Here is a 15,468-nt window from a genome sequence, read left to right as displayed (position 1 = left end):
GAGGGTGTCAATAAGCCCAGCAATTATTATGTAAAATGGTTCAGATAAATGCTAGCTGAGCCTTACATCTACCTAGTGTTTTAAAAACATTTACCCCTGTAATAAGCAAATAATAGATAACTTTTTCAAATATCTAGGCAAAGAAATAGATACTTTTTTCTAGTATCTCATATATAAGCCTTCCTACACTACTTTGCCAGCCAGAATCATCATCTACCCAAATTCACAAAGCTGGGTAGGTAGGAAATATTTTTAGTACTGTTTGCCTCTCAAAATCATCATCAAGTTTTAATTCAGCTCCTCGTGGGCAAGTGTCCCCCCCTAGGGCTAGGTCGTCTGAGACATTCAGACTCCCAGGTGTTTCAGTACTCGGTGTTGTAAGTAGTCTCGAGGACTATCATCTGTAACACACAACCCAGTGCTGTGAGACAACAGGGCACATTATTTGCTAAAAATTGGACTATAATGTAGAGAAAGGAAAGGTAATCTATCACCAGCAAACACTGCTGGACATAGAAATGTTAAGTTTCATGGCATGTGAAATCAAGGCACAGTTTGATTAGATTAAATTCCCCTGAGTAAATAATTTATCAATAAATGATTATGGGCCTCGGTGCTGGGAATTGTGACTCGGTGCGATTCACTGTGTGGTAGCAGCCATGTGGTCAACACAAGCTTGTTGAGAATTTTTAAAGGGCAAATTTTTCAAAGCATAAGGAAATCATTGGCACACCTAACTGGGAACATTACACTGGGAGTGGGAGATACAGAACAGCAAATTGTTCAAGGTCTTCCACCTGACAGCAAAAAAACCACCCAAAACAACCCAAAAACAACCCAGCAGACATGTAAAATTTATACCCTGCAAAAATTTCATCTAGTTAAAAGGAACAAATACTTCAGTAAAGAAAAATTATAAAAGGCAGAGCAGGAAATGGCAAAGAGTTTCAATCAGATTGAAAATATAGGCAAGTAATAATGGAGACTTACAGAATTCAACAAAAACTTTATAAACTTCAAGAATTAAGCATAATAAAGAAGGCAACTTGAAACAAAGAAATCACAAGCGTCAGGTACAGCTCTGTTTGATGTTAGCGTTCAAATTACAAACACTGATATAAAAAGGCAATTTTACACAACTGTGTTAGTGGAAGACAGGAGTCAGTGGGGCTTTTTCCAGCAGATTCCCCCAGGGACTGACTCTGGGTTCAATATTATTTAATATTTTGTCAGTGTTCTTACATGTTCATAAAAAAAATATCTCTGTGGATCACAAATAGATGGGATGGTAACAAATGATCAGAATTTAGTTTTCCGAAATACACTGGTTTGGGTGTTTGGTTTGGTATTTTTTAAGGATCAAAATATAAGCAAATCAATTCAAACATAACAAAATGCAAGGAAATCCTTCTGGGAACCAGGAAGAGTGACTTTGGAATTTTGTCAACAAAGAATTAGAGCCCAAAGCATTAGGAATTCTATTCCATCATAGGGATCTCCATTCAACTGATCTTTTCTCGGGGAACAAGAGTTTAGTTTCACAGGTGCTTTGTATTAACACACTTACCGACCCAAAGGATTTGAGTTTGGGATAAAAAAAATAAAGTACTAAAGACCTGTGATATGTAGCACAAACTCACCAGTCTAACAGCCATTCATTACATTTCCAAGCAAAGAAGTCTGCAGATATATGACAGCAAATGTCCAAGGTCAAGGACAAGTAAGGGCTTGACTGCATCAAAAGCAGTCCGGGAGCCTGCACGGAGCTGCTCCCCAGGAGCTCTGCACAGGCACTCTCAAGGCATACAAACACTTTACTCTCTTCTAAAACATTTACACACTGGTATGAAAAGCACATGCACATCCCTCAATTTTGCAAATCACAGAACTAACAATGAACTCATGAAGTTCACAGCAAAAACATATCACTCATTTGTCCTTCTGTTTTAAAGAAGGAGTAAACCACTATATACTTATCTGCACGTGGAGAGCAGCTCTTTGGTAGGTAATGCATTTGCAAATCTGCTCTCCACTCTGGGACTTTATTCTCAATACAATATTTAAGTGCTTCAGCTGTAAGTTTTAAGATGAGTCAACTAGAAGCAGAGAAACGGGAGATGTCTAAGTTCCCTTGATTTGTTTCCATGTTTATAGTCAACTAATGGATATATTCTTGAAAGTTTTTATTACCCATAAACCCCCACATCTCATATCGCTGAGAAAAAACCCTCGCAACTAAGGCAGGTCAGTAATTTCTACATACGCGTGTATAATGGACACACACAGCCAGATCCTGCCTGTCTAGTGGCGAGTGATGACCTTACTCGGCAACTTAAGTCACAAACACAGATTGTACCTTGGTACCTTGTACAACAACTGTCCACGACTATGTTTAATTATCAATAAAAAAATTCCTTCAGTCTCAGAGGCCAGAGACTTGTTCAGACTTTGTGTTCAGAGATGTTGCTGAGTGCTTTTTTAATTATTGTTATTTCTCTGAAAGAAGCCTGAGTGAAGAAGTGTCACTTTCATAGGAGGTCTGGGTCCTCCATCTTCCAAAAGCCTTTGTTGGCATCTTCGTCCTTGATTTCAGTGCTCCTTTATAACTCAGACCTCTGAACCAAAGCTGTAAAGAACTTTCAGAGATATAATAAGTTTCTTGAAGTTTGTTAGAATTAATACAATTCATTTCCCTTCTGCTACATTTTTGCATTGTACTGCCACTTCAAACACAGAGCCCACTTAGCTGCTTCTGGAAGACTTCAGATGTCAAGGCTACGAGGTTTTTGAGCCTCTTGGAGCAGTTACAATAAAAAACTAATTTCAAATACATGCTTTTAAACAACATCTTTATAGAAAAAAGCCTCCTATAAAAGTAAAAAAATGTTTTTCAAGGTGAATTAATAAATGTGTTGCAGAGCGACAGGTTCACCTATCTTGAAGAGACGAAAACATTTGGTATCACGCACAGAAACTCAGAGAGAACCAACACTGAGTTCAGTACTTCTGAACAGACATAAAAGCATCATCTCACATCTGTGTATGTGAAAAAAACCTCAGAATGAAATTAAAGATTAAAGAAATGTAATTTGAAAGAAAAATGGAAATCAGACGCGGGAAGAGTTGTTTGTACAGTGCCAACCCTGCATGAAATGCATTACTAACAGGTATGAAGACCTCCTCAAAGCTTTTCATCTCAGGCACCAAACTTGCAAAAACTGATGGGTTTTTCACTTTGCTTATGAAAAATCCTCTCACACAAGTATTCCAGTTCTGCTGAGCTCAGTGGGCTCACGCATTCTGCGTTTAGTCTTGGAGGACTGAACTTCTGCCATGGAAGGCTTTTCTTTCCAGGACAGAAACACCTCCAGCCCCAAGCAAGCACAAACTGAATAGTAGGAAAGCTTGGGAGGTATCAGGCAAGAGCAGCCATCCAGATCTGCACCAACCTTTGCTGTGCCTCTGTGGCTGGTGGCTTCTTGGCTGGCACCATTAAGAGCAGTGTGATCAGGATGGGCAGGGTGCAGTGTGACAGAGGACCACGGTTCCTGGACCACCTGTGACCAAGCATACACAAGACAGTGCCTGACAAGCGGAGGGTGGGCTGGCAGCAGAAGGGGCTGAGAGCAAAATCGTGGCAAGGAAAGACTAAGCGGGGTTGCAGAGAGACTGAAAAACTGCTGAGAGGGGCAGGGAGCAGACATCCCACGGCAACAACACTCTGTGGATGAGGGGGGCTGCTCAGAGCGAGCAATAACCCAGAAACACACGGCTGGGTTGACTTCAGTCCTGGAGGAAAAGACCTGCACAGGAAGAGACTTAATGGGCAAGGGCAGGGAGCACTTAAATATTGAAGAATGCTCTTCATTGCTTTGAATTCCAATTAAGATAATTAAGTATTCTACCTGACATTCTAATAAAGCTTTTTGAATTCAAAAAGCCATTCTCATTTTCTTTTGTAAGCTCGCTGCAGTGAGAGTTCAGGTATAGCCACCTCAGAGCACCACCAGCATCCTATAGGTCTAATTCAGCTCTGAGCTCGTAGAAAGACAAAACAGCTAGTGACCGAAACACAATGCCTCAAGCCAAAAATAAGTCTGAAAGGTCAGACCTATCACGAAATGATCGGGTAAATAAGAATTTGAGAAATTCTCTTTGGCAGAACAAAGTGCAGTTACAAAGATACCTTAGGAATTAAATACTGCAAAGCACAGGAGACACCTTACATCTTGTTAGGCTCACAAGCAGCCTTTTTCCAAGCAAAGGCAAAAAAGCAGACGGAATTTTTCCCTAAGAGTTCCCATCATTAACAAATGGAGCTAAAAACAAAAGGGCTGCAGGTTTTTCTTATAAATAACTCCAAAAAAGAAGCATCAGACAGAAGATGCAGGGTGGGCAGGTTTTCTGAAGTGGCTCAGCTATGGGCTAATGGTAAAACTGAGCATCCGCTAAATGCGAAGTATCTGAAGACAGGATTTCTTCCATGCCTTTGTAAGCAATTTGGACATTGGCTCCTCAAATTCTATGAAGAACAGTGGGTGCTAAATCACTTGAAAAGTTGGACACAAGCTCTTTGACCCACTTCAGTCATTTAAAATAATTAGACCCAACTCCCTCACAGGAGTACCGTCACGGAGAGTGCTCTTCCAGTGCTGCATAAACATTGAGTGTTTGCCGTATGGCTGGAAACAACTCCAATGCCATGGCACTTGACTGCTACTGTATTGCTTAAAGAGAAAAGAAATGCAAGACAGGAGGAGTTCAGGCAGTTCACCTTCCTTATTTCGAATTAAAAAAAAAAACCCTTAAAAATTATTTATAGCCCCCCTCCAGCAACCTCTGCAGCTTGTGGTTTAGGCTTGTAGGTGGAAAGACAGTCTACGGGTTTACCTCTGGAGATATCCACTGCAGTGGCAGACTTGTCAACTAAGGTTTCACTGAACCTCCTCCAGCAAATGGTGCACAAGTGGATTAATCCTTCTGCAAATGGTACTTGGATGAGATACCACAGGTAACTTAAAAAACAAGCAAGTCCAGTCCAACTACCTTATCAGTAGCTGCCAAGTCATTTCAAAGGTATAGCTGACTATCTTTGGATGGGTAGTTAAGTGATTTTCCTTTATTAATCCAACCTGATGACAATTAGAAGTCATGGAAGTTTGGCTTCCCTCCTACAAGCCCCATTAGTCCAGCTGGAAAGGAAATTTGAGATCTCTGTTTGGGTCACTCTGAATGTCAGAACATGACTCACTTCTAAAAGGGCAGGTAGACAGGGGAGTCTGTCCTCAGAATTAATAATAATTATCAGGGTTGCACAAAACGTTATTCTGGAACTTGAAGGCCTCTGTAAGAAACCACTTAAATCAACAGGGAAAAACACCACCCAACCAACCCTACTGAGTATAACAAAAGGGTTATAATAAAAGTGATCTGCTTATGTGCACAAAATCACAAGTCTGAAAGCATTTCAAAGCCTTTCAGACATAACATTTACAATGATAAATGTGTGCACAGTGTGACACCCCACCCATTCACTGAAATCATGCCTTTTTTTTTTTTTTTTTTTAATAATGGCATTTAAAGAGCAAAACTATTTTCTTCCCTGCCCGAAGTTTTGCCATCAGAACTTTTCTCTGTGGGGAGCAGACAGAGCTTCAGAACTTCCAGCACGTCAAGTCTGCAGATGTTTAAGCCAAGGAGAATTTATGGTCTTCCCCTCTCTGTTACCGTTTGCAATAATTTGGACAGAGCAGAGAGGTGCAGGAGAAGATGGTGCTGCAAAAATTGAGTATGCCCTTAAGCTTTGTCACAAAACAAATAAGCAAACAAACAAAAAACCCCACCCCACAACCAGCACCCAGGAGGAGCTGTGAACACTTAGAGGAGGCAAGGGGATCATTTCTTTCACTGCGAGATTAGGCATACTCAACAGAAATTGAGCATATTAGTAAAACAGCTGCTGCAGGCAGGATGTATGCTGCCGGCCTGGCTGCACAACTGCAGGGCAAAAAGAAAACCCGAGGTTAACGCTACATTTTTACACACTATGTAGCAAAATCCCAATTTACAACATCAAAACCACTGAGGTATAGGTCTGCACAATGGATGAACTCCAGCAGCTATAAATGACTTTCTATAGCTAGGAGACTATTCTTTCTGTAGCCACTGTGTGTGATGAAATATTTAAAAAGAGCACCTGCCCTCAGCCACCCAATAAAGACTGGCTTGGTCCTTTGTGCTGGCCAGCAAAAAGATCTCAAACCATGGACATATCTCCCACTCAAGCACGGTATCGCCGAGGGAAAATACTTAGCACGCCACTTGTCATGCCAGTCCTTCCAATTAACTGGGTAATATATAATAAGTGCCTATATGACTTCTCACAATACAGGTGTTTCATACTCTAAAGAACAGCACAACAACCAGACAGACCTTTATAAAGTTATGGGCATTGGCTTTTATGCTCGCATGTGCCATTCTGTTTTATAGCCTCCAAATCATGTAATTTTATCCTTTTCCAGTGATTTCTCCAAAGCAAAGTGACAGTGCTCCAACTTGAAGACAGACTTTGGGATGGACCGGAGAATGCAATGAATTGATATGGAACAGGTAGCCCACGACAAGGTGACATAAAAATTGGAAAGGAAACCATTTACTGGAGTAGCAAACAGGTGGACATCTCTACTGGAACTGAAATAACTGTGAAGGAAAAAATCTGACACAGTAAAACCTGGGGAACAGAAGGGGACAGAGCTGTGAAGGGTATCAGGAGATACAGACATAAAGTTTGAACAAATGAAGGATGTCTGATGCCCAGAGCATTAGCTGACATCACATAAAGGTCTTTAACACAGCCACTTTCTTTAGACAGTGAAAGGTTGATTGGCAAGTTGCCTCTAAGGAAGAATGAGGCCAAGAAGACTGTTTTAAAACCACTTTAAAAAATACAGCGATACCCAGTTTGTTCTAGGTTACCTTTACAGACCTTGTGTCCAGTAATTGGAAACCTGTTGACTTGCAGAACGGACCCAACTCCTCCTCCGCGACACAGCTCAGCCAGGGTATTGCTTGACTTTCAGAGGAAAAAAGCCCGGGACTGGCCAGACACAGGCTTTGTACAGAACTCCCAACTCCAGCCCCAAATATTAAGGCACTTGAACATTACCACTTTTGAAAAACCAGCCCTTTTGCTTTTAAGCTTTGTGAGTTTCAGTATAAAAACACACATTACTCCCGGATTCCAGTAGAGTCCTCAGCCAGTAAAGCTTTTCTGCTTACACATATTGCAAACCCCCAGTTTTGACAGCTGAGCGCCAACTTGCCAGAAAACGTCACCCAGCCTACCTGATGGTAGTACCGAAAATCACTGCCTACCTCTGGTGTCACCCTCAGTGACACACAACCCACTCCATCAACTGAGTTCTCTGGGAAAAAAACTCTGGGAATAGGCAGACCTAAAAAGGTGGCGCAGATCAGACAAAATAATCCAACAGAGGTTTTTTTTTTATAAAAAAAGAGATTGTGATTTTTTTTTTCGTAAGGGACAATACTGCAAGTGATTCTAGAAGATACTGTGGAACTTACAAACACAATCCTCAAAGTGGACGGTTTGTGCCAGAAACCAGCTCTCGGCCCCCTGTGGAAGGAGTACAGGCACCCCAGCTCAAAGCATAGGCTCCAATTCTCTGCCTCATCTCATTTCAAGCAGAAAATCTAACAAAAGCAACGTATTATCGGGAAACAAGGGGGTATTTACCTAACCAAATCAAGCATGTTGTAGCTACATCTGACCTACTGCCAGTCTGAGCTGGCACATTTCTGTGGCACACACAGCATTTTGCAAAAAATGCTTGACTGGCCCTGCGTGTAATACAGCTTTTGTTGCTTGGTACTGAGTAGAAGGAACCTATGACTTTGGATGGTAGAGACTGTACAAGTGCCTCCACACTACAGCATCCTTCACCAATTGCAAAATTAAATTGCTTTTTGTCAAAAAAAACAAAATCTTACCAAAGAATTTCTGACTGACTATGACATTCAGAGTATAAATGGTTTGGTGGTTGTTTTTGGTTTTTTTTTAATTTGCACATTGTCTGGAGAGATGAACAGCTGAAAAGGCAAACAGTAACCTCTGATACTAGCTGCTTCATCATGATCCAAATGAACAGCAGAAACAGCGGCAAAAAGGCATCACAACATCTCTGAAAAACACTAGTTGGAACATCATCAGAGTAAGCGAGGAGACAAAAGGATCAAGCACAGCTCACCTTGAGAAGGCCAACAACAAAATCAATAAAATAAACATTATTTTTTTTTTTAAAAAAAAAGGCAAGAAAGAAAAGCCAGGACAAGATACGTTAATTTTCAAACTATTCAGAACGTGTAGTTTTGGATCTTCTCAAAGCAACATTGATTTCCTACTAACATATTAACTCCACAAGCACAAAGAAAGGCAGTCAGTGTTAGCAGAGAGACTCAGACTTCTCGGGAGAGGGACCTCCACATTCCCTGCTGCGGTAAGAAGTCCTCCTGGCACAAAGCAGCCAGAATATGGCTGCTTTCCCCATAAATCTGGTGTCTTTCCCCAGCACACCAGATTTAGCAACCATTTAAAGGCTATCCTGAAATGACTGCAATTACATCTCCAATTTCAATTGCTGGCCTAGTCATTTCCTCATTGCAACTCTGCCATTAAAAGCATTTGGATTGTTTTAATATTGCCCAACAAAAAAAAAAACCAAAACCAACCCCCATGCAGCAAACTATGCAGCAGCTTCATGCCATCTAAAGAGGAACCTAGACGATACTTGGTTAAGTAACTGTTAAACTGTAACTATGCTACGTTTACAGAGCTTTATAAAAATGCAGCATTTAAAGGACTACAAAAAAAAAAATTATATTTTCCTCTCACTGAAGTATTGAAAGCAGAATGTACTCTGCTGGAAATGAAACGGTGGGCGTTTGATGGCGTATTTTAAATAGTATTCCTCTTTGTGCATGCAGTGTAATGCCACCCAAGGGGGAGATTAAAAAAAAGTCTGTAATTTGCAAGTCCATTTCAAAGTCATATAGAGGATGATGCAAAATTCAGGATAGGATTCTTGAGAGAAATCTCCCTGGAAAATGTGTATGTACCTCAGGGAAGCTTTGGATTTGCTTCCCCACACTGGAAGGCTGTTCTGTCTTTCGACATTTCAGTGTTGCTTACTCTTTGCATCTAATTTTGGAATTCTAGAGTTGTTTATTACAAAGGTGTATCCTTGAGTGACAACACTGTATTTCTCTTCTGCAACCTCCAAGATTTCTAAAAATACCTTACTATTAGTCTTGAAACTTTTATTGGTAGTGAGGATATAGCAGTCACTCTTTACCATAAGGGATTAATCCTGCCGTCAGCTATTATGGAGGTAACCGATATTTACATGTGTGAAAAACAGGATTGCCCACGCTGGTCTGATCATTCTCAAACAACCGCAAACAACATCATGCTTTAAGGCTTTAGGTAGTCATCAGCAGGGATTAAGAGGGAATGCTCTCCTTAACAGACTTCTGGCTAAATGGGTTTTCTCTTTCCTAAGTGTCACCTCCCCTGAAGGGTTACAGGCTGGATCTGGGAAGAAGAAAAGGGCAAGATTATTTTTCTGAGTTCGAATTCTCTTCCTTAGGTGTCCCTGTGAGTGGATGCTTAGATTCAAACTCATCACCAAATGTGATGTCAGGAAAGAATCTCCCCCTGGGTCAGATGAGGAAGGAGCAGGGATGGCTTCTATCTTTGCTTGAAGTGCATAACATGGCTTGATTATAGAGATAAGCAACTTGATCATGCAATCACATACCACTCATCAAAAAGGTTAGAGTGCCAGTGATACTGCAATCCTTCCCCTCTTTTTCCCACAACCACAATTTGTACTGCAGAAGACTGAAGTGCTTCAATCCAACAGTGAAATCTTTAGATTTAATCTAGCATGGCACCAGAGTGCGAGAAAAGCAACCACAGAAGAACACAGCACATACCTAAGTGATTTTCTTTTTCTCTCAAATTCTCATTAGCTTGATTTCACTTGATTTCTGCCATACAGAAGTTAGATGTCTTCCCTTAGTCGTCTGCATTAGTGGAGAGAGTGTTGCATTAATCACTCTCCAAATCCCGACCTTGAATCTTTCTCACTAACCACAAGGAGAGCCATGACAACTAACTTGGACGAGAAACCTACAGTTCATATAGCTCAAAGCAAGCAAATTTTGGAAGAATATGAAACCATAGGAAGAAAAATGTCTCAAGTATTTTATGTTGATACTTACTGCTTGAATGTTTTCAGACCAAAGAAAACAGTGACAGAAAAGCTCTTATGAAGATATTTAATCCATTACACCAAGATGATTCCCTCTACCAGCAAGAAACTGGCACAGCTGTGTCTCACTTTGCATCGAGGGGTTTTTTGTTACTGGTATGAATGACAGATTTGAATCTGGCAGTACTTTCAGTCTGGTTTGTCCAGCTAAATGAAGATAAAGTGTATTTTGCACTACAAACAGATGACATGGCACTTTTTTTTTTTTTAAAAAAAAACAGCTCTATACCATCCTCTAAACATGTAAGACACAGCAGCTAGACTATTATTTTACACTTCGATCAATGCAACTCTGCAAGTCTCCCATGCCAATAATTATCCTCTTTTGAATTGGCGTTTGGTGAGATTATTAGAACAAAACCAGGAAATTATAACCACAGTTTATACTCCTAGCTTTCGCAAAATATAGGTTAAGGTTTTGCAGTGTAGTAAACTATAATCAATAATCTTGCTGCTTCTTTAGTAATCCAAAAGCACTATCTAGATTGTAGCTGTATTGCTTAGTCTAAAAATTAACATGTACAAATTAAATAGGACATATGTCAAATAGATGTATAGACACAGTATTCATATATGAAAAGTAATTATTTGTGTTAAGAACAAAAGTCCAGTTTTGAGCTACTCAAGAATAAAGACAAACAATATAAGCTTAATTATTATTATTTTAACATGTTAAAAATACAGTCACATCAAAATAGGATACAGTTATAAAACTGTTGCAGATGACATAAGAAAATAGTGTGTATATATTTTATATATAAAAATCTACAGTATTTACTAATGCTGATACATATTTTGGAGCCTTGTATTGCTTGCACAAATGAATTGTACAGCTTTGTTACGAATTACAGAACCACCATTAAACACTGAGATTATTACACTTAGCCACAATATTATATACATATATTTCTAAGCTGCTGTAAGCAATCAGAACTAAGGTAAGCCCAACTCATATTTGCCTTCACAAGTTCAGTTTAGGGTTTCAGTGTAGTGTTTTGCTACTATTCGCTGCAGTTGGCAATTTTTAAAATATAAAATTGCCGAGTTCATTAAAAATTACACCAGACATTATATACACAAAAAAGTTTTTTGAAATATACTAAGTAAATGTTATTTCCATTTGTAAAAATTGTTTTATTTCTGTACCTGAAAACTTAAAAAGCCAACCTGCAGCAATAATAGGCAATAAAGCTCATTCTTCAAAAGAAAAAAAATAAAATAAAATTCAATTTCTATTGTTCTCAGTTAACAAATCTTACAAAAAAAAAAAAAAAAAACCAAACCCAAAAAACAACCCCAAGACACCTTCCAAACTAACCAAAACTGGTGTTGATACCAATGTTTGGTACAAGTGTTAGAAAAATGTCTCTGTTAAGCACTCCAAGGACCTCTTCTGGCAAGATGCTCACCTGCCTCAGCCCCACTGGTTTCACTGAGGTCAGCGCCTTCAGCACTTCCCGCACGGCACCCAGCAGCTCGCAGGACCACATCCTGCCTCTGCCACTTAACCTGCATTTTCCTTCCACCCCCAATTCACAGTCAAGGAAAGGAAAACATAAAGTAGAAAAGGCTGCAAACACTAATTAAAAATACTCGCATTACTGGGAGTTTAACCTTCCTATTAACAGTCGGGATCATTGTAGTGTAAAGCACCACACTGTCTCTCAGCAGCCTGGTAGCACAGCAGCGCATGCCCAATCACAGACACGAACCTACCAGCTCTTTTTTGGGGTAAAAAAGGGGGGGAAAAAAAAAAAATAAAATTGACATGACAAAGCTTAAAAGAAGGGACACTGCATTACTCACACACCTCAGGGAACTGAGCTCTGACCAAATCTCGGACTCCTGCGTGTACTTCACAGGAGTGTGGAGGAGCTGGTCATTCTCTGATACCTGTGAGATTTGCCCCTGCAACCAGTTTCATTTGACAGCACAGCAAAAAGCAAAGAGTGCAGCACCATTTCTGTATCTGGCATTACTCTTGCTGTGCTCCAATATTTTGCATATAGGACAACATTCTGAAGGTAGATTTGGGTGAGAAGGTAAAAATTACTCACTTTCAATGCACCTAAAAAACTAAACACTGCCCTGAATTTGAAGCACCATTTGTTAGCCAGACTGGAGAGACATTTTTGGCTTTCTGCTTCTGCCTGCCTGCTCCTTCTTGCTGAGGAAAATGACAAACAGTAGTCAAAGGAGAGGAAATGAACTGTCACGTAAGATTAAATTAATAATCCCAAAGCATCTCTCCTGCCCAGAACAGATACTGGGATGCTGAGGCAGCTGTATAAAAATGACAGAAAATCCCATTCAAAATGAATGGTTTCTCAAATAAATTACAAAGAAAAATTAACATGAAATAAAAGTACTTCACAAGCTTTGCACAAAGTTAAATGCATTTACATTTGAACTCTCTAACTCTTTTCCATACGCGTTTGTGTAGTATAAGTGCACACCTGGCGCTGCACACATGCATCTACAGTGCATTAACAATGTCAGTCAAAATAAAACTTGTAAATGTGTTACAGGTTTTAGGCAGACAGATTGTAACCCAAATTATTTAAATGTAAGGAACAATGACAGTATTAACCACATGGCGCGTATGATCTTATTGCTTTTTTATGTGCATCAGATCACTTTCAACAGCTTCAATGCAAGCCTAAGAACTCAACTACCCTTCAATGAAAGCCTGAAACATCCTTCGTAGTAGTGTTGTTCTTTTTGAGACTCGTGTGAACTGTCTGCATTTCATAGAAGAACTGAGGTGGACTACTACTAACACAGCAATGTTTATCTGGTTTTGATTCTTGCCATTTTACTAAGTACAGACAGATTCTCAGAGAAGCACGGATTCATGCATAGACAATCCATCGCTTCTATTTCGATAGTGCTGGGCTTGAGCTGATGGGCTTGAATATTGGTATTGCGGTGAATCATGCTCTTCAAAGTTTGGGGAAGTTCTGTATCTTATTGGACTGTCCACAGAAACAGCAGGAAGACTATGGTCTTGAAAAGGCGTTGACTGAAAATGCTGGTATTTCTGGAAATTATCCAAGTGGCCTTTGTTAACGTCTTGGCTCCAGGGCTGCCTGTAGGGTTCATGTCTGTAAATATATGCAGCATCTGGCCACTTTTTATCTTCTGGTAAATAATCCACTGGAGGGATTATGAATTTGACACCTGCAGGAGGCCTTGAGTTGCTGGTGTAAGCATCGACAGGGGCTACTTCTACCTGACCAGGGGTTGGTGAAAGAGGATTTTGGCGACTGGCAGGATAGGAATTCATTTGTAGTTTATCTGGAGAATAATCTACTGAAATAAAAGAACCATACAGCCTACCAGAAGGGCTGGTTCGATTCCCATGGTAATGCAGAGGTACAGAACTTGTATTGCCTATACTGGAAACATGCTTTGGAGAATTTCCACGGTACGTAGGTGGATTACTATAACATGGCAGCGGGTGTTTTACATTCAGTCCATGAGGTGGTCCATCAGCTTGTGATGGGTATTTTGGAGATCTGGGTTGTGAAGTACATGTGTAACTACTGGGTATTTTTAATGGAGTTGGTATTTTTTCAGTTTGCTTTCTTGGACTATTGGAATATGTTACATGCCTAGGGCTCTGTGGACGAGCTCTCTCAAGCATATCTTCAACAAGATTCTCATTCTCAACTTCCGGAACATTGTCATACTGCGATGCATTAGACCCTCGCTTACCTTCATCAGCATCCAAAACCCTCATCTTTTGCTTTACACTCAAAGGCTGCGTTTCTCCAGGACTTGGTGGTGGGCCTGAAACTGAATGGTTTATTTGCCTTCCTTTCACCTCTGCAGTAAGTTTCATGGTCTTTTCAATTATTCTGATGTCAGACGGTTTATTCCACTTAGGTATAAATTCCCTTCTTGTATTTGAAGTAGCGTTAGAATTTTGATTAGCAGCTGCATTATTATATTGTCTTGAGCTGTCTTGCTCTGTTGGCTGAGGCTTTCTTCTAGTATCTACCTCGTTCTTCGGCATACTACTTTGTGTCTCTACTGGTCGAGCCTTCTGCTGTTTTAAGGAAGGTTTCTTTTCCAGTGAATTAATTCTTTTTCGGTTATTTGGTGAACTTTCTGGTTCTTCCCCTGGGATTGGTCTCCTCTCTGTCCTTCTTGTTGTTTCTGTACCCGTGCTGTTCTGTCCATTAAGCATTGGAGTGGAGTTAAGTGTAGCAGGCTGAGGCCCTGATGGAATCTGCCCCAGTGGCTTCTTTGGAAATTCATCTTCTTTACCTAAAACAAGAATAGTAATAACACAAATTCACCTTTGTACAGAAGTCTTGTTAGATCTGTTGGTCATGCAAGCAAAAGCACCTATTAACTCTACTACCTGGGCCTCTTCTCTGGGTCACCATTCTGCTAAACACCTCAAAGGTTTTTGTGTATACTGACACAGAACAATGATTTTGTTTAGGCTCTCACCTCAACCAGTTACTCTCCTCTTCCTTCCTACAATTGATACAATCTTGCCAAACATTTGCTCATTCATGACACTGGTGCAAAAAAAATCATTTCCCTGGATGACATTTTGGTTACAGTAACCACTCTGTATTTAACCCTCCTCACATCGTCCCCATCACATTAAGTAAGCTACTTTGTCCACTTTAAAAATCCTTCCCAATATCCCTCTTCCATTCTATTGTCTTCCATCCATTCTTCCATTCACTGATCTTTTAATGTTCACCTCTGGTAAGCTATACTATCAGCTCCTCACTCACATGCACAAACTTCCTAGCGGACATCTTTGAACTTCCACTTCTTTATTTGGGTGGAACTCCTCATTAACATCTGTGCAGTTAAGTCCTTGTTCCTCTTCAATCCCTGCCTAGAAATTTCATCTTCAGTATCAAAAAGCTACAGTATGACTAAAGGACTCTATGCAGAATCTTATTTTTTTCAGTTCAGTTTTTTTTATCAGTTATAGAACAACTAAGTAGCTAATACTAATACTGGCTATGTCATGATTCCAATGGAGTGTTCAAGGGATGAGCTTCCCTGAACACAAGGACATAATTTACAGAACTGGGATATGAATGGAAAGTACTCCCAGACTGGAGCTCAACACATCGCAACAGCC

The 15,468-nt window shown here is 40.1% G+C and overlaps 1 protein-coding gene across 3 annotated transcripts in view; it reads right to left on the bottom strand.

Moving 5' to 3' along the window:
* Window positions 1-10,996: 10,996 nt before the first annotated feature.
* Window positions 10,997-15,468, bottom strand: part of USP6NL (USP6 N-terminal like) — a 130,816-nt gene continuing 126,344 nt past the window's right edge. For all 3 annotated transcript variants that reach the window (XM_056340281.1, XM_056340283.1, XM_056340282.1), the window contains one exon: window positions 10,997-14,624. In XM_056340281.1, coding sequence (XP_056196256.1) covers window positions 13,189-14,624 — 1,436 coding nt within the window. In that variant the 3' untranslated portion in view covers window positions 10,997-13,188. The remainder of the gene's footprint in view (window positions 14,625-15,468) is intronic.

This window comes from Falco biarmicus, chromosome 5 (genome assembly GCF_023638135.1).
Source record: "Falco biarmicus isolate bFalBia1 chromosome 5, bFalBia1.pri, whole genome shotgun sequence".
Classification (NCBI taxonomy): Eukaryota; Metazoa; Chordata; class Aves; order Falconiformes; family Falconidae; genus Falco; species Falco biarmicus.
This window is presented reverse-complemented; position numbering and strand designations above follow the sequence as displayed.